Source organism: Leptopilina boulardi, unplaced genomic scaffold (genome assembly GCF_019393585.1).
Source record: "Leptopilina boulardi isolate dan_hultmark-lab unplaced genomic scaffold, ZJU_Lbou_2.1 LbouV2_80, whole genome shotgun sequence".
Lineage (NCBI taxonomy): Eukaryota > Metazoa > Arthropoda > Insecta > Hymenoptera > Figitidae > Leptopilina > Leptopilina boulardi.
Window position 1 is genome coordinate 633,414 of NW_026138028.1, and position 26,915 is coordinate 660,328.

At 26.6% G+C, this 26,915-nt stretch overlaps 6 protein-coding genes across 7 annotated transcripts; 3 read left to right on the top strand and 3 right to left on the bottom strand.

Annotated features, from left to right (window-relative positions):
• The first annotated feature begins 72 nt into the window (after positions 1-72).
• LOC127290775 (26S proteasome complex subunit SEM1) lies at positions 73-1,346 on the top strand. The gene is made up of 3 exons (XM_051319564.1): positions 73-278; positions 904-1,006; positions 1,167-1,346. The coding sequence occupies exons 1-3, from the start codon at positions 197-199 to the stop codon at positions 1,216-1,218; spliced, it is 237 nt and encodes a 78-aa protein (XP_051175521.1). The 5' UTR covers positions 73-196; the 3' UTR covers positions 1,219-1,346.
• Positions 1,347-1,495: 149 nt separating this feature from the next.
• On the bottom strand, positions 1,496-5,531 carry LOC127290770 (protein inturned). The gene is made up of 11 exons (XM_051319552.1): positions 5,112-5,531; positions 4,754-5,039; positions 4,402-4,674; positions 4,253-4,321; positions 3,854-4,110; positions 3,695-3,784; positions 3,311-3,617; positions 2,902-3,224; positions 2,509-2,828; positions 2,178-2,344; positions 1,496-2,100 (listed from the first exon to the last, which is right to left on the bottom strand). Exons 1-11 carry the CDS (start codon positions 5,267-5,269, stop codon positions 1,624-1,626), a joined length of 2,727 nt encoding a protein of 908 aa, XP_051175509.1. The 5' UTR covers positions 5,270-5,531; the 3' UTR covers positions 1,496-1,623.
• A 322-nt stretch (positions 5,532-5,853) lies between these two features.
• LOC127290701 (serine/threonine-protein kinase pelle) lies at positions 5,854-8,300 on the top strand. The gene is made up of 4 exons (XM_051319456.1): positions 5,854-6,221; positions 6,296-6,835; positions 6,948-7,387; positions 7,502-8,300. The coding sequence occupies exons 1-4, from the start codon at positions 6,113-6,115 to the stop codon at positions 7,874-7,876; spliced, it is 1,464 nt and encodes a 487-aa protein (XP_051175413.1). The 5' UTR covers positions 5,854-6,112; the 3' UTR covers positions 7,877-8,300.
• A 321-nt stretch (positions 8,301-8,621) lies between these two features.
• On the bottom strand, positions 8,622-20,995 carry LOC127290689 (scavenger receptor class B member 1-like). 2 transcript variants are annotated; one of them, XM_051319440.1, is made up of 12 exons: positions 20,251-20,995; positions 19,970-20,088; positions 16,932-17,029; positions 12,201-12,292; positions 11,867-12,027; positions 11,649-11,793; positions 11,360-11,560; positions 11,123-11,283; positions 10,758-11,044; positions 9,989-10,107; positions 9,452-9,577; positions 8,622-9,291 (listed from the first exon to the last, which is right to left on the bottom strand). In XM_051319440.1, exons 3-12 carry the CDS (start codon positions 16,963-16,965, stop codon positions 9,004-9,006), a joined length of 1,614 nt encoding a protein of 537 aa, XP_051175397.1. In that variant the 5' UTR covers positions 16,966-17,029; positions 19,970-20,088; positions 20,251-20,995; the 3' UTR covers positions 8,622-9,003. The 2 variants fall into 2 exon arrangements, with proteins under 2 accessions (XP_051175397.1, XP_051175396.1); XM_051319439.1 differs by having other exon boundaries at positions 19,970-20,995.
• A 740-nt stretch (positions 20,996-21,735) lies between these two features.
• LOC127290691 (probable rRNA-processing protein EBP2 homolog) lies at positions 21,736-23,378 on the bottom strand. Its single transcript, XM_051319441.1, has 3 exons — positions 23,202-23,378; positions 22,698-22,781; positions 21,736-22,600 (listed from the first exon to the last, which is right to left on the bottom strand). The coding sequence occupies exons 1-3, from the start codon at positions 23,247-23,249 to the stop codon at positions 21,836-21,838; spliced, it is 897 nt and encodes a 298-aa protein (XP_051175398.1). The 5' UTR covers positions 23,250-23,378; the 3' UTR covers positions 21,736-21,835.
• A 690-nt stretch (positions 23,379-24,068) lies between these two features.
• Positions 24,069-26,288, top strand: LOC127290692 (ubiquitin-related modifier 1). Its single transcript, XM_051319442.1, has 5 exons — positions 24,069-24,290; positions 24,397-24,461; positions 24,535-24,616; positions 25,341-25,389; positions 25,826-26,288. The coding sequence occupies exons 1-5, from the start codon at positions 24,247-24,249 to the stop codon at positions 25,892-25,894; spliced, it is 309 nt and encodes a 102-aa protein (XP_051175399.1). The 5' UTR covers positions 24,069-24,246; the 3' UTR covers positions 25,895-26,288.
• Positions 26,289-26,915: the final 627 nt, after the last annotated feature.

Below are 26,915 nucleotides of genomic sequence, written 5' to 3' on the forward strand. Positions count from 1 at the left end.
GTACAACTTACTCAGTGTTTTAAGGTGAATTAACATGGAACCGTGAATTCAACTCAATTCTGAAACGAACTTACCCATCCGTTTATGTACTTACAAATTTTACTGCTTCATCATTTACTGGACGCAGATAATATACAAATAAAATATATAACTTAAAAATTAAACTCTTTCATAAAAATAAATTTTAATTTAAAAAATGGCAGATAAAACTGACAAATCAAAAGTTGACTTGGGACTGCTTGAAGAAGATGATGAGTTTGAAGAATTTCCAGCTGAAGGTAAACATTTCTTTTAAAAGTTTTTGTTTAAAAATTAAGGATATTCTTATTTAATATTATTAAAAATACTAATTTTTGTTAAATTAATACCTCGCGTATAAAAATAATTAAGATGAATGTCCTGAGAGACAACTTAAAAAAAAGAATATTATTTTATGTATTATCTTGAATCTAACCTTATTTTACTTGTTATAAAAAGTGTAAATATTTTCACAAATTTATATTAACGCTGATTTAATATTTTGCTGGTGTACTTATCATTGTTATAGATTCGAAATAATGTGTTATTTAATAATATTGTGTTTCTTGCTGATGTAGCACTTTGTGACTTAATTTTACGTTTCATCCCAAATATCGTTATTTTTATTTACAAAATAGATTATTAGTTTTAAAATATAGATACAAATGTTTGTTTTTATTTATCAAATGTCACAAGTATATTTTTCTTCAAAGAAATAGGATTTTTCCGAACACATTTAATTTTATTCGAAGGCAATTTCATTTGAAAAATTCAGTTCTCTTTAAAGCAACTCATTCTTTTGTTTAAATTAAATATCTCACTTTGATTTTTAAATATCTTATAGAATAATAATAATAATAATTACTAATTTTAATTATTTTACAGATTGGACTGCGAAGGACGAAGATAATAGTGATATTAGCGTGAGTGTATGGGAAGATAATTGGGATGATGACGATGTTGAAGACGACTTTAATCAACAATTGAGGTATTTAGTGTTTGTATCTCTAATTTTTTAAACATGTTAAAAAGTACATTAAGTCAGAATGAATCACTACGTTCCTGAAAATAATGATTTCTAATTGATTGGAGTCTGTGCTGTCGAATATTTAATTTCAAAATTAACTGTCATATTCGTTTTATTACAGAGCACAACTGGAAAAACAAAAAACGCAAGCTGAATTCTCAAAAGACGCTTAATTAAATATATAAGCCTACAGGAGAAAGGAAACTATTTAAATAGATTACAGTTTTTTTTTAAATAATGTATTTTCCTTTTAAAAAATTCTCATCATTTAAAAAAATAAATTAATTGTACATGTTTATAATTGAACTGGTAATATTTTTTTAACTTACAATTAAGTAAAAATATTATTATTCAAACGCTGTTGCTTCTTACTTAAAATTTTAAACATTCTTTTTTTAACAATTTTATTTTATAAAATTTTAAATCTTTGAATTAAATTAGTAATAGTTGATTGAATCATCCTAAAAAAGATTTAAGATCATCTTAAAATCACAAGAGTGTATAAAAATAAAATTAAAACATTAAACATCGGTTAGTCCTGGAATAAGTTAGTTTAAAAAAGTGCTAAAAATAAGAATTCAATTAATGGAATTCAATCGGAATGTCATCTCCACTAAATTTTGTGGAGTGGAATCTTGATAACAAACATAAATTTCTTTTGTACGTGGATATGGTAGTATTCTTCCTACCACCCAATAACTCAAATTATTCCATACAAATAATGTTCCATATTCTTTGATTGATACCAAACTTTTGTTAATTACATTCTTTTCCCCATCTTGATTTACAATTTTTCTATATCTTAAAGTATTTTGTAAGAATGTATGCATCATTTGTACACATCTAGAAAATTTGCTAACTATTTCTGAATTTTTTATAACACATTTATCAAAAAATGATGATATTAAAATTCCTTCACATAGATCCAAATGTAAATAATGAAGTAAATAATTTCCATCTCCTACAGTTAATATGTGAGGAGAAATATATTCTGCTTCACATAAAAGACTCTCTCGAATATTGGCAATATCCATGTTATTTCCTTGTTTCTCATTCTAAAGAAAAGAAAAAAATTGCATTTTATTTTTCAAGTATTAATGAAATCATATACATATTTAAAAATAAAATGTACCTTATATGCATCCACATCTGAGTCACTATCTTCAGAATATTTTAAAGCAAAGTTTATTTTTTCTCTAATTGCTCGACGACCTAGAATAGGAGCTGCTTCATCGCTCATTTCACTAACAACTCCTGTTCCTTGGCTTTGAGAATCATCCGATGCTTGTAGTGAATATACTTAACAAGAAAAATTGTTTATTAAATTCGTTTATGTTAGAAATTCATTTACAAAAATGACCATTAATTGTATTAGTTGAAGTAATTCTATGATTTACAAAAAGAAAACAATTTATTTCCTACAGCTTAGAAATTGTTTAAATTAATAATTCTTTAATAGTTACCTGACCCAGAAGCCATAGTATTATCTTCATTATTGTGCTGTTTTGTAGAAAGTACTTCTTGTATTTTTTTACATGATGAATTAGAATTAGTTTTATCAGAAAAACTTTGCATTTCAGAAGATTTAATAAATCCAAAGAGATTCTCTGCAATACTTGTGGATGATCTTAAAGAAGTTTGTTCTTTATTTAATTCGTCCACCATAGTGTTAACCAAAATCCATTTGGCAGCCAATGTTGGTATACCAATTTTTTGAATGTGTTGTAAAGTCTCTTGAGCTTCTTCCACATAAAATGGATTAGGACCAACGTTTTCTTCAATTCTACGCAATTTAAATAATTATTACTTAAGTAAAAAAATGTATAGCTTGAGGTTTATAAATAAATTGAATTTACTTTGCAGTACATCCTCCAGATTCAAAAATAACTGCTAATAAATCATGTTTGAATCCAACAATGAGTAAATAACACTGACTTTGAGGAAAGGTAGTGTTATTCACAAATTCTTCTGTTGGTAGGGAAGGATGAACTTTTTTCCATATTATTAATGCTTTTAATGACTCATTTGTGACTAAGTTTAGTAGTCCATATTGTCGTAGGAAAGAATTTACTTTAATTAAATTATTGTCAGGTAAATGAGATCCAATTAAATAACTTTTATGATACAAGCAACTACCAATGATTGTATACAAACGCTGACAATTCATTGGATCTTCATTCTGCAACAAAAAAAAAGTACATAGTATGTTTTCAATCGAATTATAATTTTAACTATAAAATAATTACGTTCGACGTTATTTCTTACCCAATCTCGATAATCCATAGCTTCCATTTCATTTAAAGCAGAGTCTATTTGTATATGTGCTTCTTTCGGCAAACGAATTAATTGAGCGCACGGTAAAATAGTTGAAAAGTTTTGTGTTTCCGCTGTATCATTTACCACATCAGAAGAAGACTTTTTTAATTGAATTCGTTGACAAATAAGAAAAAGTAAATGATCCAATGATGAGTGATTATCTACAGAAGTAAAACATTGGGTCAAATTCCCATATGTAAATTCAAGCATTCGAACAATGTCGGTAGTCAATTCGACAGCTTGATGTTCGTTGCAACTGAAATCAATAAATTAAAAAATAAATAGTAAATATAATATCTTTGAAATGCTTTGCATCTCTTTATATAAACATACCAACTGTTTGGTAAGGATATTAAAAGTAAATAATCCTCTCGAGTAGTGTATGAAATATACACTTTTTGTTTTTTACAAAGTATAGTGGAACTGAAATAAAAATAGGATAAATTAAAAAATTAAATTGAAAATAGGAATTGTATTAATGAATCAGATTACCTTATTAAACGAGGTCCTAATATGTCAGTTATCATATGATTTAATGTAACGAAAGCTCCTCTCGTTACAGAAAGTAATGTTTCTTGTGTCATATCTTCTATTTTAGGAAAAGCATATATGATATCCTGCGATTCAGGTACAACTTCAGCAAGATTTGTAGCTTTTACAAACATGATTCCAATAGAATCTTTGGATATATTATCCATGTATAATTTACACTTACTTTGATCGACAATTTGTTTCACTAATATAGATTGCTGAAAAGCAGAACAAATTTTATAGTTGGCAATTCTAATTTTATTAAATATTTTAATAGTGCCATTTAAAAGAAATGAGATTGAAAATTTAATAAAAAATTATAACTAATTTAAATATTATTTAATTTTTCAAAATTCTTACATTTGGAGAATTCATAGTTGGTAAATTTTCTGTTTTATTGATTGTGATTCGCTGGAATTCCAGTAGTACCTATAATTAAAATAATTTCAAATAAAATTTGTTTCTTTACATATTTAGATCATCCTAATAGGTAGGTAAATATTACTTACATCAGTAGAAGAAACCATATTCGAAAGAATACTGTTCAAATTTTCAAAAGTAACATTTGTAGAATTGATACGACACAAATAATCACCTTCCTTGATACATTGTGATTTTAAAGCTTCTCCATGTGGAACAAAACCAGTAACAACAACTTTTGTACCATCTGTTGAAATTCCAGGTATTATACCCAAATAAGCTTCGCATTTAGAAGCTCTTCTTCCTAAATTTTGTTTCTTTTCTAGATCTATAGTTAATGAAACTTCATAAGTCTTATTTCTCTATAAAAAAAGTATAAAATTATTACAGTTATGTTCATTTATTTTAAATTAATTTTCTTCTTGTACAATAGAGACTTACCAAAAAGTTTTTTACACAAGAATTTTTACTTTTATTTGAAGTTTTTTCAGTATTTAATGAAGTATTTTGAAGTGTTTTATTACGAGTACTACATCGAATACTTTCACGTTGTTTAATAAAACGTGTAAACTTTCCAGTCGTACTTTTCCGTCTGACGAACTGAGATGATTTAAACTGGTTTTCATTTTCTGATAATTTTTCATTGACAACAATAAAATCTGGATACGATTCAATATAGAATACTTCACCGGATGCATTAATTTCTGCTTCCCAATCAGCAATAGAACTACATGGACATATAAGAGAGTTATATTTTAACGATACTATTTTGAGATATTACTAAATAATTAATATTAACCTGTCAGAATCAGAACTGTAAGATCCTGTGCTTGAAGTACTTTCACTAGCCCACCAAATATTTTCATCATCCTCACATTTTCTATCAGCATTATTAGATAATTCTGTCCCTTGTTTTGTTTCTATGTTTAATAACATTTTTGTATCTATTTCATTCATTTTAACTATATGTTCTAGATGTTAATAAGGATTCGTTTAGCAACTGAAAATAAATGCATGTTCAGGATTTTTTTTGTATAAAATTTTTTTTATTATACAAAAAAACTATTTTTGAATAATTATATTATTTCGCTTCTGAACTTGTAAAATGTAAATTTTCCTTTTTAAATTAAGAATAATTTGTTCTTTATAACTTTTAAAAAATTTTAAGTTTGTTTTGAACTGACAAGTGGTTGTTGTTGTTATAAATAAAAGATGGATAGGTATTGGTTAATAAAAAGTTTTTACTTCAAGGTCAAAGTTGTCAGGGTATGGAAGCAACTGACTGCGCGTCACCTTTAGTAATGGAATGTGCGAAATACAATTTTTTTTGTCCTTCATTCCAATCATAATATAAAATTTTTATTATATTAATAATTAATCAACATAATATTTATATTTATACTTCATACATACCAATGTATTTTTTCAGAAATATTAAAAATCTTATTTTAAATTCTCCGCCAAAAAATCGTAGTAAGGTGTGTAAGACCCTTTACAATGGGAGTGACTCAACCTTGTCATTTCAGCAGTACTTTATTTGCTTTATTGTAGAAATTACCTTTATATTGTTATGATCATGGTCGATTATTATAATCCATTCTTGTCTACAGTAATTAATTGTACATTAAAAGGTAGATAAAGAAAAGGAAGAAGAATTGGAAATTCCTGGTTATTTGCATATATATTTATATATAGTAAAATTTTGTATTGACCGTATGATACATCAAAAGACAAAGTAAAAAGAAGAAGAAGAAGAAGAAGAATAAAGTTATAATCTGTCAAAAAGTGTCTGATTTTAAAATGTGTGATGATTCTGATGCACAAATGTATATTTACGAAATGCCATATTTCATTCGTATGGAATTGTGTAAAATCTTAAATCAAAATGACAAATGGGAAGAATTAGCAGGTAAGTAAAGGATGGGTATATAAATAATTTGTCCTCATTATTACCAAATTTAAATTTATATACTTGTTTTTTAGGAAAAGGAATGCAATTTGAATTTGACATTATCAATAGACTTCGAAAAGATTCTAATCCTACAAATGAGTTGCTAACTAAGTGGAGTCAATACAATCACACAATATTAGAACTCTTTAGTCTTTTATCAAATATGCATCATTATCAAGCAATGAATATTTTAAGGTCATTGGTAGATCCGCAATATCATGTTCTTATTGATAAAGGAGAAGGAAATATGTTAAGATTACGCAAAGAAAAAAAGACTAAAGAGAAGAATATAAGTATTGATACAAAAAATTTCAATCAAGCTTCTCCAACTCAAAATATTCAAAAAGTAATCTTAAAAAAGACAGAAAATGAACAATGGCGTGAAATAATAAATCAACTTGAAAAATGTGGGAGTCCAACTCTTCCTCAAAGTTATTCGAATAATCTTTTACATGAATCTCCAGTAGATAATAATTTACCTCTAGCAATGTTTGACGAACTTTCACTTGCCACTAATGATTGGAATAAAACGAATATTTTGGGAAAAGGTGGCTTTGGAACAGTTTATAGAGGTATTATTTTATATATTTATTTAGACATGAAACATGTAAATGAGAAAAACAAAAAACCATCGAATACTCTTATTCTACTACCTTCATTACATTTAATTAATTAAAATTGTAGGAAAATGGAAAAATACTAAAGTTGCAATAAAAAAAATAGAACGTCGCAGTGGGAAGTCTGACGAGAGCTACGCTACACAACTTCAACAATCTTTGAGGGAAATAAAAATTTTAAACTCACATCCTCACGATAATATTTTGGCTTTATATGCTTATAGTTTAAACGGAGAAGCACCGTGTCTTGTATATCAACTTATGCCGAATGGATCTTTAGAGGATATATTATTACAAAAACATAAAAAGGAACCACTCTCTTGTGAACAACGATATAATATTGCTATTGGAACCGCGAGAGGTTTGCAATATTTACACACTATTGGAGATAAACCTTTAATTCATGGAGATATCAAGAGTGCAAACATTTTATTGGATAAATATTTTGAGCCAAAAATTGGAGATTTTGGTTTAGCAAGAGAAGGACCAGAAGAAAATTCAATCAAAGTATTTCATAAATATTAATGAAGTATTATTAAATTTCAATACAAGAAAAGTGCGGGTGCTTTTCGGAACTGCATAACATTCATAATATATAAATTGTAATTTAAATATTTTTAGGTGAGTAAAATTTTTGGAACCAGACCATACCTTCCTGAAGATTTCATTTCCAGTAGAAATCTATCAACAAAAATTGATACCTACAGTTTTGGAATAGTAATTTTTGAACTGGCAACTGGATTGCCAGCCTATGACCACAGTAGATCAAAGTGCAAATTTTTGAAGGAGTTAATGGATAAATGGGAAGATAAAGAATATGACATTTTAGTGGATAAAAAGGCAGGATTTAATCAGGTAACTTTTACTTATTTGGTAACATTGGGGAAGTGGTGTGCAAATAAACTCGCACAAAATAGACCTGAAATGGAACAAGTTTATAAAAATTTAAGTGATACTAAAAATCGATTTTTTAACTCGTCAACAGAGATCTTCTAAGTATAAATAATTATAGTAGGACAGGTTATAATTTCGTTTAAATGATTCATTGTTATTTAATGTTAAGTTGTTTGAAAGAGATCCATTTGTTAATAATTGTAAGTAGCTTCGTCGCTTTCCTATCGGTTCATTATTTTCTTTCTTATTTTAATAAGTTAGAAAATAATTAATTTGTTGTTTTTAATGAATTGGTTATTTAAAAATAGTAATTTCTTTTTTTCAATCTATTTTTAAATTCATTAATAAATCATGATTTTAAATCAAACTATTATTTGATTAATATTTTAAATACTGTTTTATGATAAAAAATATTTATATATTATGTTTAAACTGACAACCAAAATGTAATGTACGAATTTTCAAATTACATGGGAGACATTTTGTTACTATTGATTGAAATAAAAATATTTTTTCTAATATTAAATATTGAAACATACCTATATTAAAGCATAAAAGTATTTATATTTATACTTTTAGTTAAATTTATTCTACTTTTTTAAAGAAAGTTTAATTTTTCTGTTGTGCAATTGAACAATAAAAAGTTTGTGCTTTTATCAGGTAAGTATTAATAATTTTTACTATTATTCTACATTCTTCTATAAACAATACCCTGACGAAAGTTTTAAAATAATTTAATATCTTATTAAACATCAATCCAAAACTAGTTTTTTGTAACTGAATCATAATCAGTTTTTTTGAATTTCTTTTTGTAATGGGTGTATGTTATAAATTGTTAAACATAATGTACTTGTGAAAACTTTATTTATTATTAAAAGTTAAGAACATTTTTCAATTATTTGATAAAAAATTAAAAATCTACTGTTTTTTAGCAACTAAAAACTATGTTTTTTTTAAGTTACAACTTTTGACAGACAATGTTGTGTATTTAATCAATGTTTATATCTCTAACGATTTCTTTATTTACACCAAATAAACATAATAAAAACTATTCTAAATTTCATATTGTATCTGACTGACACAACGAATTGCTCGGTTCGCGCTTCTATTTACAAAAGTACTTTCATTTACTAAGATTGAGCAAGACAATTGTGAAATTAACAATACGCACAGGTACACGCACTCTCAAACGCAAAGAACAAAAAAAGTTTATTGATTATTATTAAGCATTATACGAAGATATCTGTTCTTGATGTGATTTTCTTGATTGCAGGTAGAATTTTTATACCTGTATATTGACCGTAGCCTAAAGGAATTCTTAGATCACAACTATCTCTTCTACCACTTTCTTCTTCTTGTTGTTGATTTAACACCCAAAGAGTACCAGCCATTGATAAAGATATGAGGCCGGCTCCGGAAATTACCAAAATGCAAATGAAGGCCGTCATTATTTTTGGACCAATAATTGTTGAAAATTTGATTATCCACAGCAAGTCGCTTGGTAATTGAGGTATGAGCTGAAAAATTTATATTATATTTTTCTTTAGTGAATTACTCTAATAGTCTAAATGATTTTTTTAATAAGTAGAAATTGAATATTCCCCAAATTAGACATGTCGGGAATTTTTTTTTTATTTCAAATAAAAAATTATCGAATTCTTAGCTTCAATATTATACCAGTTCAGTCCAAATAAGTGGCACAGTTAAACCATTGAATGCGGACATTTTCGGATTATGAGGCGACTCATACATAACAAGATTTATTTGAATTCTAGATTGAACTCTCATAGGTATTCCAATATCCTGTCGAAAAAAATTGATTTTTATTTAAGTAATTAAAAGGTATATTTTGAATAAATACCTGAAACATTTATTTATATATTTATTCCTCTAATTTATTTTTAAAATACTTTTTTAATTAATTAAAAATTAATCTTTCTGAAAGCAACTTCCACTTTTTATGATCCGATTGAAATTAATTAGTTCGTATTCGCAGTATGTATTTCAAAGTTTAGAACATTTTTAGAAAACTATTTTCAATTAATTCAAGGCTATATTTGAAAATCCATTCGTTTAAATGATAAGAAAAATATTTAACTGTGTTGTGCATAGAAATGTGATCAAAAATAATATCCATGTACTTGTTGCAAACAGGTATTTATTTTTATAATATTTTTTCAAATGAAAATTAACATAAGCAAATAAGAAACTCACCGGTTGCACATAAATTATGGTCTCATGTTTTTTTCGATCTGCCTTAAGACCTTGAATTCCCTTCGTTAAACTGGGGTCAGCGTCCAAAAAATGGGGATATGATACTGCAGTAGGAATCTCTGAAAATAGAAGAAAAAGTTTATTATTGCTATATGTAATAAAACTTTCTATAGCTTATAAGTTATCGTAAAGAAATTTTAAAATATATTTTTTTTTGTTAATTTCAGAGATTAAATTTTTTTAAATTTTCAAGTACTCTGAATTTAATGTCGTTAGCCATTTTTTAAAGTTAGGTCAAATTTTGATCAATAAATTGAAACTTAGTTGCGATTTCTTTTTTTTATTTTGAGCAGTTCGCTACGTAATATGTTATTATATTGAATACATAATATTTATTACTGTCATAGAAAAATTACGTGAGTGAAACACATGTAAATTGCAACATTGATATTTTCCTTTCGCTTTGGATGCTTATCCTTAACTTATGCTCACCTATAATACATTTCTATGAAGATAAAATGACACGTAAAAACTAAGGCATAATCACTTAATAAATATACATTGGCAGCAACTAATACTTAACACCAATATCTTTCGTAAGTTATCCCTATTATGTTATTTCATGGTCGAAAGAACCTACTATTCCACTGCCCTATGAGTATTCAGTGTCAATGACTTTGAAATAGATTCATACATATAATTTATCTATCTAGTGTGGATTTTTTTTCTATATAATTTCAGAAAAATATTAAATTAAATGAAAACTTACTGTAGTAACATGGCGTTATTTCTGAAAGTCCCTTTTTTAAACATTTAGTGTTCTTTTTACAAAAACATTGATTTTCTGGATTCATATCTGGTGGATCAAAAGAATTCTCCGCTAATCCATACCGATAGGCAGCGATTCCTTCATGTAATACCGATTCCTCTTGGAAAACAATTGGAAGAGCTCTGCAAAAAGATTTTCTGTAGACTCTAAATACAGCATGCTTATCCAAATGATTAGGCAATAAAGTTCCTTCAGTTGCTCCTTTAATTGTATTGCAGGTCGTATCTCTGCAAAAAAATATTACTTTAATTTCTCAAATATTTCACTATTTTATTAATTATTATAAAAAGAAATTGATAACTCACTCTTCAGGGGTTTCATTTCCTTTTTGTTTTACGTATCCCCATTGAGATAATCCTGGACTTCCATTGTAAGTCTCGATACTTAGATAGCGTCCATTTTCATCAGTCATATTCTTATTGTGTTTTACATTCATAATTACAATATTGTCTCCTTCATCATACATCTAATAAAAACATATTTTCAATTATTTATTCTGGATGTTGGATGGAAAATTCCATGAAAGTAAATTCTTTATTTACCCTATCCAGCAAACCAAATTTCTGAAAATTTATAAAGCCTGGTACAATGTTGCCTGCCAATTTCACTATTGGATCATGATAGCCCCATAAATAATCATAGACGGACATGTTGAGAATTGGTTTTGCACCCATTGCATTTACAAATTGAGTCAGAGGGAAATTCACCAGAAAGCCTTTGTCGTGAAGTGCTGAAGTAACTCCCTATAAAATATATTTTATCCCTATATCATTATATTTGTAAAAATAATAGTAAAATATTTAAATTTTACTTTTTACATTTTAAACTTACCAACACTGGTACATTTGGTACTGTGACAATGTCTTTCCAAGGATCTCCCACCGACATTTCTGGGACATAAAGTATATTCCTCTTTGGAGAATACGTCATTGTTCCATTATCGTTAAATATTATATTTTTGTGTTCCAATATTTCTCTGAAAATTAAAATTATTATTTATTTACACTACAACTTATTATTTGACAAAAAATAAAAAAGGTTAAACTTACTGATAAACGTATGGTCCAATTTCTTCAACTTTCAGTTGTTCTTTCCCACTTAAAAATTCTTTAGGATTAGTAATGTTAAAGACATAAACTTTTAGAAAAACATCAATAGGTGGTTTCCTCCATATTCCAAACGCTAGTGTCCCAGGTGCCATTCTCAAATGCTAAAAAAAAATTTAGAACTGAAGATTTAGTCGTCAGTCAGAATTTTTTTTTAAGGGTGTTAAACGGTCTGAATTTTGTTGTTCCAGATTACAGAATTTCCAAAGATATAAAAAATGATTATTAATAAATAATATATGAATTAAATAATTTTTAAAACAGTATATAAACTTACGTAGTCCAGAATTAATTTCGCAGGATTTATTACATACAAGACACATGCTAATCCACTGCATAAAATGCCCGCCATGAATAAAAGCATACATTCTGAAACAGTTTTAAATAAGTAATTGTTATTTTTTTAATTTGAATCACTTAAAATGATGTTGAGTAAGAATATTCCACTAAATTAAAATTCGGTTATGGGATTTTATTTAAAAAGTAATTTAAATAAAGTTTAGTGCAAATTTTAGTAATTTTTATTTAAGATTATAAGTGCGTAGATTGCGTAGGTTTTACAACACATATTTCTATTTATTTTCTTTTTTTTTAATATGTGCTTTATAGTTTTTTATCTGTGATCGTCAATGAACCATTAATATTAGACAATTATTTTTTCAAGACAAGTCTGTTCGTTGATGAAAAAAAATAAATATAAAATTTGTATATATAATGAGGGGTTTTTTCTTCATTTTGTAATTGCTATTTAAAGTTTAACCTTTCGATGACATGGGTTAATATTAAGGAAAACTATCTGCTTTAGTACACAGCCTTTTTTTACATAATGTAAATTTGAAGTGGTAATTTAGAAAATTTAAATTTTTCCAAAATCAAAATTCCCTTAGAACTTATGGATATTTGTTTTTAAAAATTTTAACTGAAAATTATTATATTTTTGAAAAATCGTATAAACGTTTTCATGTTTATACCATTTTATAGGAAAAAACTTTTCATAAATAAAAAATATTTACGTCAGCATATAAACACGTAGACTGAGGTTAATGATAATAAATTTGTTTTTACGCTAAAAAATATGCATTAATTGTTTACGAATTCTATAAACTGTGGAAGTAATTGTTATTTTTAATATATTCTCGTCACGTCATTAAAAAACCCCACTAAAAAAATAATGAACAATCACAATCAACCATAAGATATTCTGATGATTTCTCAGTACTTTAATAGTTTATGATTCTGATGATCACGCACGTTTGCTGTGACAGTGAATTTTTTTCATCAAACATTCATTCTTTTCAGTGTTGTTAGAAAATTAAATTATTAATTAACGATGAATATTTTTCGTTAATTTAATATATTTCTGATGTTTCGTATTTGCATCATATTTAAATATAACTCCTCGCAATTTTTCATCAGGAAGAGAAAGTAGAGCAGTTATCTTGTTTTCTGTAAAAATCAAATGACAGCATCATTGACCTGTCGAAAATCAGCTTAAAAATCTAAAGACGTAGCTATCCTTGACTCAATTTCTGCCTTAGTGTAACAATAAAAGGTAAATCAAGAATTATTAAAATTTTCAGTTTTGAGATTGTTTATGAATTTTATTTTACATATATAATTAGATTTTTGATAAAACTTTCAAAAAAAATTGATAATCGTCACATAGGAACTTTTTTTAATTTTTCCGAGTTAAATGGAATAACAATATAGGTGTGTTAATGAATTAGTCAACTGTAGCAATTTAGTTTTATGCTTTTATGTAAAAAGAAAAACAACAGGGAAAAACCGCTCATATCTTTCTTTATAAAAAAACAACACTTTCCTACGTGTAAACTATTTACAATTTATGACAGGGAATTTAGTAATAAATAATATTTAACAAGCTAATGAAATATATACATACTTGTAAGATCTTTATCTGTGATCTTTATCTATCAATAATAATAATTCTTAGAAGTTCATTAATATTGATTTAAATTTAATAAATTCATGCAAACATGTTATTAAATTTGATTAATGACAATGCAAATGTATCATTTAACAGGAATTCTGAATGAAAAATTTGCCTTTTGTTTACGTACTTTCCTTTTGCGTGCAACCAACTAAAAAAACTAAAAAGTGAATTTTACATTATTGTTGTATGAAAATGTTTTTGTATCCAAAGAAGTGATGAGCAATTTTATTCGCTTTAATTTTTAGATTTTATTTTTTATAAACTAGGTCGCGAATTACGCGAAATTAGTTGACGGGAAATTTTTTTTAATATTAAAAACTGCTTTTTCTGGATTCATAAATAGTTCAATGATCGGAAGGTTTTATGGCCTTCACAGTTTTTTTTTGTGCCTTGCAGCAGGGGGTGAAAAAGGTAACGATTGCCTCCGTTTTCCTCATTAAAACTCAGATATAGGTGTGGTGGAAGGTTAACTTCTTCACCAGTGTTTTTAGACACATTTTATGTGTCCATTCACGCTTCATATTACAGGTTTCTTTCCTTATAATGACGATAGTACTTGCCAAATGCGGATGTCCTAAAAGACTTACAATTTTACAGGTCCAAGTGTATTCAACACTCGAACAATGTATAATAATAATTTCTATTTTTTCAACTTTGCCGTAAATTATAATCTGTTTTTCTGTTTTTTTTTTTAAATCTACTTTTTTTGGTTTTAAAGTTCAAAAACCGTAATTTGTTATTATTTTAAGTTCAAGAGTTAAGAGTTCAAGTTTAGAGGAAATGGAATAAGATTCTCAATTTATTTTCAGTTTAAAGTCTATTAAAACTGGTTTTAGAATTGCAGATAATTTTCCAGAGTTAATTTCCATCATTAATCAGAATTAGATTTTATAATGTAGAGTAAGTTTTTTACGCACGGAGAAACTTTTAATGACAATAATTCCTTTATTAAATTTCGATGAAAATAAAACATGAATTTAAGTATAATCGAGGTACGATGATAATATGTATAGTTTCTATTTATAATAAAAGATAGTGTTATATTTTTGTCTACTATTATAATTTATGGGCACAAATGTTAATATTAATTTAGAAAGAATATTATTTGCTGTTAGAAAACGTAAATGCGAAAATGTATTATTTGTTTATAATTCATTTTGATATTTTTATTTATAAACATTGTATTTCAAATACCATAAATTGTAATAAAATATAAGAAATTGCATTCTGAGGTTATCAGTTTAAAGTAATTTAATTATGAAAAAAACAGAAAATAAATATTACATTAGTCATCTATTGGGTTAATTAAATCAAGTTCAACACATAAATTATCTTTCAATTTAATATATTGGATGATTCTAAAAAAATTGAGCTTATATTTCGCGATGTCAAAAATATATTATTTATTTAATTTCATTTTAATTCTGTTTCGTTGCTTTGAAACGCATCTTTTGTCCCTTTAGCTTTGACTTTTTAGAAATCAATTTTTTTTTCATTTTTCTTTCCCAGTGTTATTTTTTACAATACTGAGAGTATTAATACTGTATGTTTTAAAAATATTTGACCCTGGAAAAAAATTGTAATAATTAAATAGAAAAAGTCGACATAAAACAAGACAAACTGCAATTGTCAGATAATTTAATTCCTCGTATAATTTTTCTATTCATGACATATGAATAAAAATTTTTTATTCTATTTTGTTGAAAGCTTCTATCACAATTAGAGGAGTTGAGACTTTTCTTCTCCTTAAAATTTAATTTGTAGACAATTATTTTTATTTTTTTTTAAACAAATTATCTGTAAGTTTAAAGTATTGTATAGATATTAACGTAAGTTGTTGATTTTTTTCAGATTTTTATCACCATTTCTTCTATAATGTGTATAATTTGAAGAGTTACAGTTCACTATAGTAATACACACAAAATACCGTTTTTTATTAAACATTTTTTTTAGTTATGTATCATTATTAGGAATTATACGCAGAATTAAATTCTCTATCCGATGAAATAATTGAATTAATAAATTTAAAAATATCCGTCTGGAAATAATTCAACTTTAATTGAGTGCAATAAAAAAAATATTATTATTTTGTGCAAAAAAGTGATATAAAAATGATCATAAACCTCAGAGCTTATAAGTATCAATATATATATATATATATAATAATTATAGGCTTCAGTAGCGTTTAATAAAAACGCAAGTTGTTTTATCAATCAGTAGTTTCGTTAATCATCAATATACATATACATATATAATTATGAGAAGATTCTTCTCAATTATATGTACCCGGTGTGTTATTTCTTTAATATAAAAAAAACTTGAAGTTTAAAATAAAAATATTTTTATAACCAATATATCAAGTTTTTATCAAATTTTTACGAGTACAAAATAATTAGAATTAAATCTTAATTCTGACAAATTATTATCAGTTTAATTTGGATAAATTATGTCTTTCTTTTTAAAACTATAATTATAACTGTTTGTCTTGCTTTTAAATTATAATTGATAAACAACAATCGACTGACAATGACATTTAAAACAATGACGCGGTGACATTTGTGATAAGATGAGATTTAAACAATTTTTTTTTGACATTGATTGCTTCATATTTCCTGTTTTTTTTTGACAAAGAAAATGAAATTCTCATTCACTGAGTTTATATCTAATACATAATACATTAAGTGGATTCTTTTTTGTTTATTTTCATTTATGATTTTAATTATTAATGAACATAACTAATTTTTTTCTGTAGTATGTCTAAATGATGATTCTAAAAAATTGTATTGCAATTGGTATAACTTTCCAGAATCGTGATTCAAACTATGATTCAGTGTGCATTATCATACCGAATCATGGGGGGTGAGAAAAAAAATGAAAGAGCTTTAAAATCCTCGGCAGACCATAGTGATAGATTTAATTAGTGTTTATTAAAGTTATTTAAAATATTTAATTCTTTTTTTTGTAAAGAAAAGAAATAAGGCTAAAAACAAATCAAATTATGTAGAAAGCTGTTCTCTGAAAAATTATATATCTCATTTTATAACTTAAACTTACTTTTAAATTGTTGTAGTTGAACCGATGATTTCATGATTTTGAATTGGCTCCTTCAATATATGCTGTACTTTTTTTCCCAATACATTGACTCCAAAACTCTGCAATTAAAGTATAATTTAATTAGAAAACATTTCGTGTAAACATATAAAAAGTATCTGCTGTTAAAATAAGTTAGAGCGCATTATCACTAAGAATTATATAATAAACATTGAATAGTTCATAATGTTATATAACTTTATTATTTATGATATTACCATATGGATCATTCCATATGGTTTTTTACGAGGTATAAAGGAAAGTCGCCGTCCCTGTTTGTTACGCAATACTACCATTACACCATTACACGCAGTTTTTCAGAACTTTTGCAGAAAAATTTCAAAAAATTGTAGAAATGCAAATTTCGGGTATGAAAAATTCTAATTAATAATTCGATTTTCATGGTATGTAAAAAATTGGGGGAAAATAATTATACAAAAAAATTTCCTAAAATTTTTCCCGCAAAGTAGTTCGGAAAATATCTGTTTTATATTAAAATGTCCTTATGTGAGGAAATATTGAATTCAAAGTTTAAGCAAATATGGAATCGATAATCAATTAAAAATAAAATATTAAATTAATATATCTCTCCATCGGCTGCTTTCATGTTCTGCGAGGAATCATCTTTTTGCATATAATGACGTCTCACAAGTGTCAAGCAAATATTATATGTGTTACTTGTTAGTTGGGTTACCAAATAATGGAAACAGTGTGGTAAAGTTTATTAAAAAAAAGTTTTAATAATGAGGTAATCTGTTGAACACAAAACACCCATATGAACCATATTTCCTTTGATTTTATTAAGTGATTTTTCTATGCATAAAGAATACAAAGATATAATAGAAAAATTAAAATTTTCTTTTGATATTATTTTTCTAATAAAGAATAACATCTGAAAAGAGATGTGAATATTGAGAAAATGGATATAATTTTTAAAAACCAATTTATCGTGAACATTATTTACAATTTTGAATAATGTAGAATCATTAATTTAGAAAACGCACCCTCCTGTAAGTGGTCATTGACATTAAACAACAGTCTTGTATATTTTGGTGTTCACTATAAATTATGAAAAAGGAAAAATACATAAAATGTCGATAATAAATTATCAACTCCCGCCGGCTTCTTTTATCTTAAAGGGAATCTCTTTTTCATGCATAATTATAATTACAAGGGCTTGACAAATAATAAATGTTTCAGCTGAAAGCTCTGATTCGTTACCAAACGTCACGGTAAAATTTATTAAAAGAGATACAAGTTCACTGACAGAGTGTATATCTAGTTTATAATATATAATGTCTCAATAAAAACGACTTGAATCAAGACATATTAAAATTAATATATCAAAGTTTCAGACAAAATAAAAGTTGGATATGTTTTAATTATTAAACTTCTGAGAAGGTCAAATTTAAAAATAAATTCCATTATGTCAGTATTTTGTTTTAATGAAGAAGCGAATAATAATATTTTTAATATCTCAATTTATAAGCGTATTTCATATGCAATTATTTTATATGAATTTTATTCAATTATTATTGACAAAGAATTAAAAAAAAGTTCAGAGACTACATCTTAGAGTATTATTATATTTTTTATTATTTTACTCAACTTTAAATAAATATGTGGATATCGCTCCCCCCCAGACCAAAAAGATTTCCTTGGATATCTCACGAATAATTTTCATATTATGAAATCTCCCAAGCCACCAGAAATCCTGAATATCCGGATGCTGTTAGGATTACATTTTTTCAGATATTTAACCGAATTCACATTTTTTTTAAATCCTGTATATGTAATAATTTATTAAGCGCATATTGTGATCTAATAACATCAGGAAAGATATCAACTTTAAAATTTAATTTAAATCAAAAAGAGATAAAATTCATTTTCTGAATTAAACTTCGAGTCAATTAATATGATAATTGTTTCATAATAAACTCTCTCTATCTCTTTCTTTTTCCTTCTCTCAACTAGTATTTATCTTAATCTATAAACAATTAGTATTCTCTTATCAACAAGAAATATAATAAGAAACAATATTTATGAAAAGATATTTAACTATGTGTTTAATTTTACCAATTTATAAAAACTGCTTCATTAAATAATATAATGTATGATTTTTGCTTCTTTGTAAATTGCAGTTGAGTCTATTTCTGAAGATATAAAAATTGTTTTTCTTAACTGAAATATGTATATTTCTACTTGAAAAACAGATGTACATATGGATATTAACTTTTTTGTTACAAAATTAGTTTTTCTTGACTTGCGACCACCCTCTCATTTAAAAAATATAAGTGAAATTTAATTATACATCATTTATAATTTATTTCACTGCTTAAATTGAAATATATAGTTTACAACATTATACAGATACTTTAAAAATGCATATGCATTAATTTATTTGGAAACCTTCTACGTCGTATTTTTTTCATCTTAAAAATGCGTCAATTGATACCATTATGAACTTTTCATGCTCCGCACCAGAGATGATAATATAATATCTTTCCAAAAGTAACAAATTTTGTAAACAATATAAAATAATGAAATTTTATTCAGAAAAAAACAAAGTTTTCATATGAAAGGAAGAAAAAATTTATTTAAAATTTTAACTTCAAATAAGTCTGCATCGTGTACAAAAATTGAAATGAGCTTTTTTTAAAACGTCAAAAATTATTTTTAATGTTAAAATAAATAGTTTTATCTCATTATTCACATTATTTTATTTCCTATTCTTAGTCATTTTTTACTAAAATTTTAGTAAAAAAAATTACAACTACTAAATCAAATTGTAATATTGTAATAAAAATTAGTACAAATTAATAAAATTAAATTAAACTAAATTAACTTGTAAAATGTTACTAAATAGATAACTAATTTTCTAATTATTAAATTTCTTAATTATTTTTAAAGAAATTTTTTAATGAATTAACAAAAAAAAATTTCATGTTAAATCGACTAACATTTTCTTTTAAGATTTATTGATGAAAAGGTTTATTACTTACAAATTTAGAAAAATTAGTTTCTTTCTCCGACCGGAAGCGGTCAGCTTCGGCGAGGTGGAATCACCGACGTTTTTCCCGCTTAAAGCAATCCGCGAATGAAGTGTCAACTCTTCCTTTCACTTGAAAAAAGCACTTCACATTAATCCTTAGAACATAATAACAGTTTAGAATTAAAAAAAAAAAAAAAATACTGTCAATTGACAAAAATCAAATAATACTATAAAATCATTTAGAATTTGATGATTAACATATAAATAAATTTAAAAAATCGTTTCTCTAACTATATGCATCCGCTGTAACGATTTCAGTCAATCCTCTCTGTTCAAAGAACGTCTTTACACTCGACTGTATACTAATCGAGACTTGCATATAACCCCGTATGACCCTTCCTGCCACTTTCTGGTGTGGCCTTTCCAGAAGCTGTTTTTTGCATGAGTTGATTAACCATTTGCCTGCGTGTGACACTATATCGTTTTCAAAAATTCCCTGGCAAGTCCTCCATTTCCTGCGCCTACTGGTGAACCGGTCTCTATTCCCTCCTGGACCACATATAGAATGGTGGTGGTCGTTGATCATGTGTGGTGGTGACAATTTTTCAGCCAACAGGTACAGCGCTTATAATATGCTCCGGCTATTTATTCTCGTATCAGTGATAGGCTAGAAAGAGATGACTTTTAACATATTCTAATAACTTCAAACTAATATGTCAAAAGTCTAACTTCTAATTTAAAATCTGACATTTTATTTTCGTCACTTAGGCTTGAAGCTTTTAAAAAGAGGATCAGACTAAGAATATTTTAACAGAAAGCAAGTTTCAATGTTCAAGATCATCGACTTTTTCGTACTTATCATAAGTCTTATGTGTCAGTTCTAACATTGACATTTTTTTTGCAAAAATATATATTATATTTTTTTCATCTTAAATCAATTTCCAAATACATTTGAAATATTTTTAAACTACAGACATACGATGAGAACTCATCTATTTATATCAGATTGTGTAAATGCTTCCTGTGACAGAGTAGATTTTTTGTTGCGCTGTGAACCTTATTTATTTTACCTATAATTGTAATGAAAAAAAAGACTCATAAATATTACCTACATTAAACCTGTCGGAATTTTTGTGATATCGAATTAAAAATTATCAAATTTTTATTTAGCAAAATTTTATAATGAATGTATTTTTTATATCGAAATGGATTGGATATGATTCCCATTTAACAGAATTCTTATTTAAGAAAACTTTTATTCAATCTATTAAAAAATGTGGGTTTTAAATAATTAATTTATGCAATTTAAAAATATTGATTAATTAATTAGGTACAACAAAACTGTCATATGTGCTTTCTGATTTTTGACGACTTTACTATCTTTTTCTAATTTTTATCAGTTAATAATTCATTTTTAGAAACATGCAAAAATTAAAAACTTAGGAAGATTTCTGTTAATAATAAATATAGTTTCTACAAGAGAAAATAGTATGCTAATTACGAATTAGATGACAGTTTTTCAAAAATAAAAATGGAGAATCCAATATGACAAATGATTTTTTAAAAATTGATCTTTCTTTCTTTGAAACTCATTGCTCAGGGTTTTCGGGATCACCGATTGCAAATTTAATATCACATTCGTAATCAGTGACCCTGAAAATCCCCGAGTTACAAGTGTCAATCCAGCAATGTGCAAGAGCATAAAGTATCGACTACAGTAAAAAAAATAAGGATTAAGCGATTAGTTAAGGAACTTTTACATTTATAAATGTAATATAGCTTTTTGAAAAAAATACTTTATTAACAAACGTAAAGTATTATATGGAATTCACTTAAAAGTAATAATTTATTTGCAGTCGTAAATGTGTACCTCTAATCATTTATTTTTTCCTTTTCCTATTACTCTTCTACTCTTTCCTAAACGCTTAACGTGTCCTTTGATTTTTGTACCCTTTCCCGATTTGATTGGCCTGCGATAGTCTGAAACATCTGCAGCACTTGCTTTGGTATTTCTCTTCGCATCCTTTTTCTTACCACCAAAGCCGAATTTCTTATTTTTTAATTTTCTTTTTGCATCAGATTTTGTTTGCTGAGTTTTTCCATCTAGAAAATTAAGATCTTGTCTCTTTCCCTTTCGGTACTTTTTAACTTCTTCTAACATTTGTCTCTTTTCTGCGTGTTTCTTCAAAGTAGCTTCTATTTGCATATGTTTGTTAACTTTAGATTGTGCCCTCATTTGTCTTACTTTCTCAGAACGTTGAACTTCAAACTGTTTCTTCATTAAATTCTCACGAACTTTTTGCATATGCTCATCAGATTTTACCATTTCTGCAAAATAATCATCTGGTCTAATAATCGGAACGTTTAATTTTTTTAATCTTGTCACTGCTTCGATTACAGCTCCCTGTGCTTGTCTATAAAATTGTGTTTCTCTCCGAAAATCGTTAAGGACAGGATCCTCGCTTGGTTTGAATTGAGGAAGTTTCTTATTACCTTTAAGTTGTTTTGCACGTTTAATTTCTTGCTCTTGCATTTGCAAGGCCAATTCTGGTGCTAATGGTGCAGGAGAATTTATCAAATCCAACCGTTCAATCCACGGTAGTTTTAATGTCATTTTGCCTAATATTTCTTTTATACGTTTCTGAAAAGATAAATATTTAGAATTAAATCTCATTAAAGTCTTTGTTTAATTAAAATTTGCATCGCTTTTTCAAAATTTAAGATTTTTTAATACTTACACTATTTTTATTATCAGGATTTTCTTTATTTCTTACGGTATTTAACCCTGGTTTTAAGGACCCATTAGCTAGTGCTTCTTGTAACTGAAATCATGAAAATATGTAATTAAAATACATTCTCTTATGCTAAGAATATAACAATTTTAAGTTGTGAAATTTACAATGAAACTTTATTAATAATTACAATTAAGTTTAATTCAAATAATAAACATTTCTTTAAATGTACCAAATTAGTCTTTGAATAAGTGCAATTTTTGAGGTTATGAAGTAATATCATAATCCTAATTAATTCAATTATTAATTGTATTAAAATATATATGTCATTATATGGCGGTGAAAAATTTCAAAAAAAAATTTGAGTACATATAAAATTATTAAAAATAAGAATTCTTTCTATAAATATGACTCGAATAGCCTTCAAACAATAATCTGATAACCCAGGAACTGATACATATAATAAAAAGAAAAGTTTAATATAATTTATACTTTGAACATGCAAAATACCTCTTCGTCAGAAGAGCAGACTTCTGAATCTGAATCACTGCTACTCATTGTCAATTATTTATTTAATATTATAATTTTCAATAAAGAAAACAAGCACACAACAGTGACACGTGCTTTAACCTACTACTTTAATGATCACCGGCCACGGATTTAAGGTGCATCTTCAATAGATCTTGGTGCATTAGGTTGTGTCAGTTCATCGAGATATTTCGAGTTCAAGATATGACGTCAGAGGCCTGGAGGGACAACAAACAGACGACACAATGTTATTCTTATGAGGAAGTTAATTTCCACTTTCATCAATTTTATTCAAACTTTAAACATGGAAAACGCTTGTTGACATCTAATAAAATTAAAATGTGTGTTGATAATTAATTTTGTTATATGTTTGATTCAATTGCATTTATAGATTCTCTGAATTCGTGATAAAATATATAAATTTTGAGGTTAGGGGTGTCTGTTTACTAATCACATTTTACATTTTAACAACATTTTAATTTTATTAGATGTTAACAAACGTTTTCCATGTTTAAAATATGAATAAAATTGATGAAAGTGGAAATTAATTTTCTTCCCCATAAGAATAACATTGTGTCGTCTGTTTGTTGTCCCTCCAGGCCTCTGACGTCATATCTTGAACTCGAAATATCTCGATGAACTGACACAGCACACAGCCTAATTGATATCGTAAAGGTTTCGCACAATAGTCATAGCCAATAAAATTCAGTGATTCTCCGAGAAAGGTATGAAAGCACCTTTAAGCTTTACGTATTTCCCCCCATCGAAGTGTCACATAAAGGACTTTCCACTATAAATTAAACTATGCTACGTAGGCAACCCATCCCTGAGTACAAGCCACCCCTAGCGGTCAGCGGTGTAAAGGCTATCACATTTTTGTATCATGTCCATGTGCCTAACCTAGTCAAGACTATTAATTGAAATGTTTGTAAATAAGTAATACGTCTGTGTCAATTGTATTACATAGTTTCTATATATAAATACACAACGAATAATTTTTTCTAATTTTGTTCATTAATTGAGCATAATGTGTTCAACTAGAGAAAATCTTCGATTGAGTCTCGAATTTGGGTAAATCTTACGTTATTTCTACACAATTCATTTAAAAATGTCAAATTTTAGATATATTTAGAAAATTAAATAATTGTGTGAAACTGATTTGTTGAAATTATTTCAGGGGTGGTGCTGAATTTTTATTCGATAATAAAAAGAAACATGTAATCGACTTACCAGGTGATGACTGTAAGTAATTAAATTGTTTTCTGGATTTTTCTTCTAAATTCTTGTGATGACCTAATTTGTTCAACTTGCAAAGGGACTTTAAAACGTTTACTAACATGGATCAAAGATAATCTCTTGAAGGAAAGAACGGAACTTTTCATGCAGAATGATACAGTGTAAGTTAGAAAAAAGTTTTTAATTTAATATATTTAAATACATAACTAAAATTAGAAATGTTTAACAAAAATATACTACTTTTTTTAAAGAAACGTAACCTAACCTCTTAAAAAAAGGTTAGGATAAATTAACAAATAATTTTATAATTATAAAAATGCATATATAATTAAAAACACTTTTTTCCGGTAAGATATGAGTTTTTTCGCGTACTGATATTTTTAATATTAATTTTTTTACTATTTTACTTTATTTTAATATAAAATATTTGCAAATTCAACAAAATTATCCAAAGTTAACATTTTTAATCAGGAAAATTCACTATTTTCTTTATTCATAGAGAATTTTCTAAATTTCCAATCTTTTAGACATTTTTTTTAATCAGATTGAATTAATTTAATTTTGATATAGAATTATGAACCTAAGAAATTTGGGGATACATACAAAGGGATGGAAATTACTTGATCGGGAAAGCAGGGTGGTTCTTCGATGGCCGCTTTATGATTGCCAGAATTCGTGCGCAAGCGTTAAACATTTGAAATAAAGAGCGCGGCTCCTTTTTATTTTGTTCACATTTTATCGATTAATTATCGTGAATGGACATTTTTTTGAGGCCTTATTTTATTATTTAGAAATATTAGAAATCTTAGGATTAAGTATTCATTGTGTAGAATATTTTTATATTCTATGAAACTTTATTTAGATGTACATATAAGTAATTTACAGAAGGCCGGGAATTTTGGTACTTGTAAATGATGCTGATTGGGAATTATTGGTAAGATAAATTTTAATTAAGTTTGAGCTTTATTTTTTTGTGCTTGTTTGAATTTGGCGTGTCTTAACACTCTGACTTATTCTTCTTTCGATTAAATTTGCAACATTTGGTTCGTTTTTTTACCTCTCTTTTTCCCATTTCGAGAGTCTTGGATAATTTCCATTTTTTCGATATTCGATCTCCTCCATCCCTTCTTGCTTTTTTTTGCTATGGATTTGATATGCGATCTTCTCCTATTTGTTTCATGTATTTTTTTTCTCTTTAATATTAATTTTTTTGCGATATTCGAATTCGATTTTCTTCTTCTTCATTGCTTCATGGTCTTTTTTTGGCTTTATGATTGCTTTGTTGTTTGTATGGATACGAATAAGTGTGTTATAGAATAGTTGTTTACAGCCTATAGAATTTATTTGAAGATATTATATTATTTTTTCAGGGTCAGGGTGAATATAAACTTCAACAGAATGACACTGTTCTTTTCATATCGACGCTACATGGAGGTTAATATTTCTATATAATTAAAAAAAATATAGACAATTAATTAAGTTTATACTGCGCTTTAAGACTCGAGTTTATATACGATGGGTAAAAGTAGAGACATATTTTGCAGCAGGGTCTTTTATTATTTTATATATACATATATAGGGACTTCCGCCAAGTTGACATTTTTACATTTACCATTTATTGAAATATTTTGTTATTAAAAAAGTAATATAGTTAGATTTATCTTAGAATATAATATCTCTTTATTTTTTTCAAGAAACAGTACAATTATATCGTCGTATAAAAATCCATTCCAAGTTTTCATATTGTCCTCGATTTAATTTATTCAATAACTTCATTCATCTTTGAGACGAGGCAGGAGTAAATAAAGCAAACAATTTACAATTTTTAATAAATTTATTATTTAACAATTATTTACTACCATAATTTTTATCTACGATTTGGTGATTGCTAATTACAAATTTTTTATTTTAATTTGTCTACACTGTAAAGACAAATAATAATTACAATTATTATAATTTTATATAAATATTTATTATAGTATTGATTATTATTTAATGATTTAAGATAATTATAGAGGAGTGAAATATTGTGTAGTGTTATTGCTCGCTTGATTATTTCGCGTATACGTACAGTTTTGCATACTTTACGTGACAAAACATTCCAAGACGAAAGTTTTGCACTTTTGCATTATAGAGTTATAGTATAACTTTGATAGAGCCTCCTTTTCGTCCACGGTCGTTTACCCCATTCCTACATACTTTATTACCGAAAACTTTGCTTGTTAATTATACCTCGAAAGAATTCATTGCCGCGTACAACTGCAGCACGATCTTGAGAGATACTTAAGAGGAGTGTGCTTATTTTCTAGGGTTTGAAAAAAAAAGAAATAAGAAACAAATTTCTTTTTATTTATTTTTCCATTTAATTTTAATAGCATATCATTATTATTTTAGCATTTTTGCCTGATGTTAAACAAATATCTCGAAAATTATAAATTTTCTTAATTATTCTATAATATA

Excerpts from the sequence above, each read along its gene's own strand:
- LOC127290775 (XM_051319564.1), top strand. The coding sequence starts at position 197 with ATGGCAGATAAAACTGACAAATCAAAAGTTGACTTGGGACTGCTTGAA. Across the intron at positions 279-903 it reads TGAAGAATTTCCAGCTGAAG|ATTGGACTGCGAAGGACGAA; the intron begins GTAAACATTTCT and ends ATTATTTTACAG. Across the intron at positions 1,007-1,166 it reads GACTTTAATCAACAATTGAG|AGCACAACTGGAAAAACAAA; the intron begins GTATTTAGTGTT and ends GTTTTATTACAG.
- LOC127290770 (XM_051319552.1), bottom strand. The coding sequence starts at position 5,269 with ATGAATGAAATAGATACAAAAATGTTATTAAACATAGAAACAAAACAA. Across the intron at positions 4,675-4,753 it reads CTTGTGTAAAAAACTTTTTG|AGAAATAAGACTTATGAAGT; the intron begins GTAAGTCTCTAT and ends CTTTTTTTATAG. Across the intron at positions 3,618-3,694 it reads ATATCCTTACCAAACAGTTG|TTGCAACGAACATCAAGCTG; the intron begins GTATGTTTATAT and ends TATTGATTTCAG.
- LOC127290701 (XM_051319456.1), top strand. The coding sequence starts at position 6,113 with ATGTGTGATGATTCTGATGCACAAATGTATATTTACGAAATGCCATAT. Across the intron at positions 6,222-6,295 it reads CAAATGGGAAGAATTAGCAG|GAAAAGGAATGCAATTTGAA; the intron begins GTAAGTAAAGGA and ends CTTGTTTTTTAG. Across the intron at positions 6,836-6,947 it reads CTTTGGAACAGTTTATAGAG|GAAAATGGAAAAATACTAAA; the intron begins GTATTATTTTAT and ends TTAAAATTGTAG.
- LOC127290689 (XM_051319440.1), bottom strand. The coding sequence starts at position 16,965 with ATGAAATCATCGGTTCAACTACAACAATTTAAAA. Across the intron at positions 11,561-11,648 it reads TACCAAATGTACCAGTGTTG|GGAGTTACTTCAGCACTTCA; the intron begins GTAAGTTTAAAA and ends TATATTTTATAG. Across the intron at positions 10,108-10,757 it reads AATAACGCCATGTTACTACA|AGATTCCTACTGCAGTATCA; the intron begins GTAAGTTTTCAT and ends TTCTATTTTCAG.
- LOC127290691 (XM_051319441.1), bottom strand. The coding sequence starts at position 23,249 with ATGAGTAGCAGTGATTCAGATTCAGAAGTCTGCTCTTCTGACGAAGAG. Across the intron at positions 22,782-23,201 it reads TCTGCTCTTCTGACGAAGAG|TTACAAGAAGCACTAGCTAA; the intron begins GTATTTTGCATG and ends TCATGATTTCAG. Across the intron at positions 22,601-22,697 it reads ATCCTGATAATAAAAATAGT|AAACGTATAAAAGAAATATT; the intron begins GTAAGTATTAAA and ends TTATCTTTTCAG.
- LOC127290692 (XM_051319442.1), top strand. The coding sequence starts at position 24,247 with ATGTGTTCAACTAGAGAAAATCTTCGATTGAGTCTCGAATTTGG. Across the intron at positions 24,291-24,396 it reads CGATTGAGTCTCGAATTTGG|GGGTGGTGCTGAATTTTTAT; the intron begins GTAAATCTTACG and ends AAATTATTTCAG. Across the intron at positions 24,462-24,534 it reads CGACTTACCAGGTGATGACT|GGACTTTAAAACGTTTACTA; the intron begins GTAAGTAATTAA and ends CAACTTGCAAAG.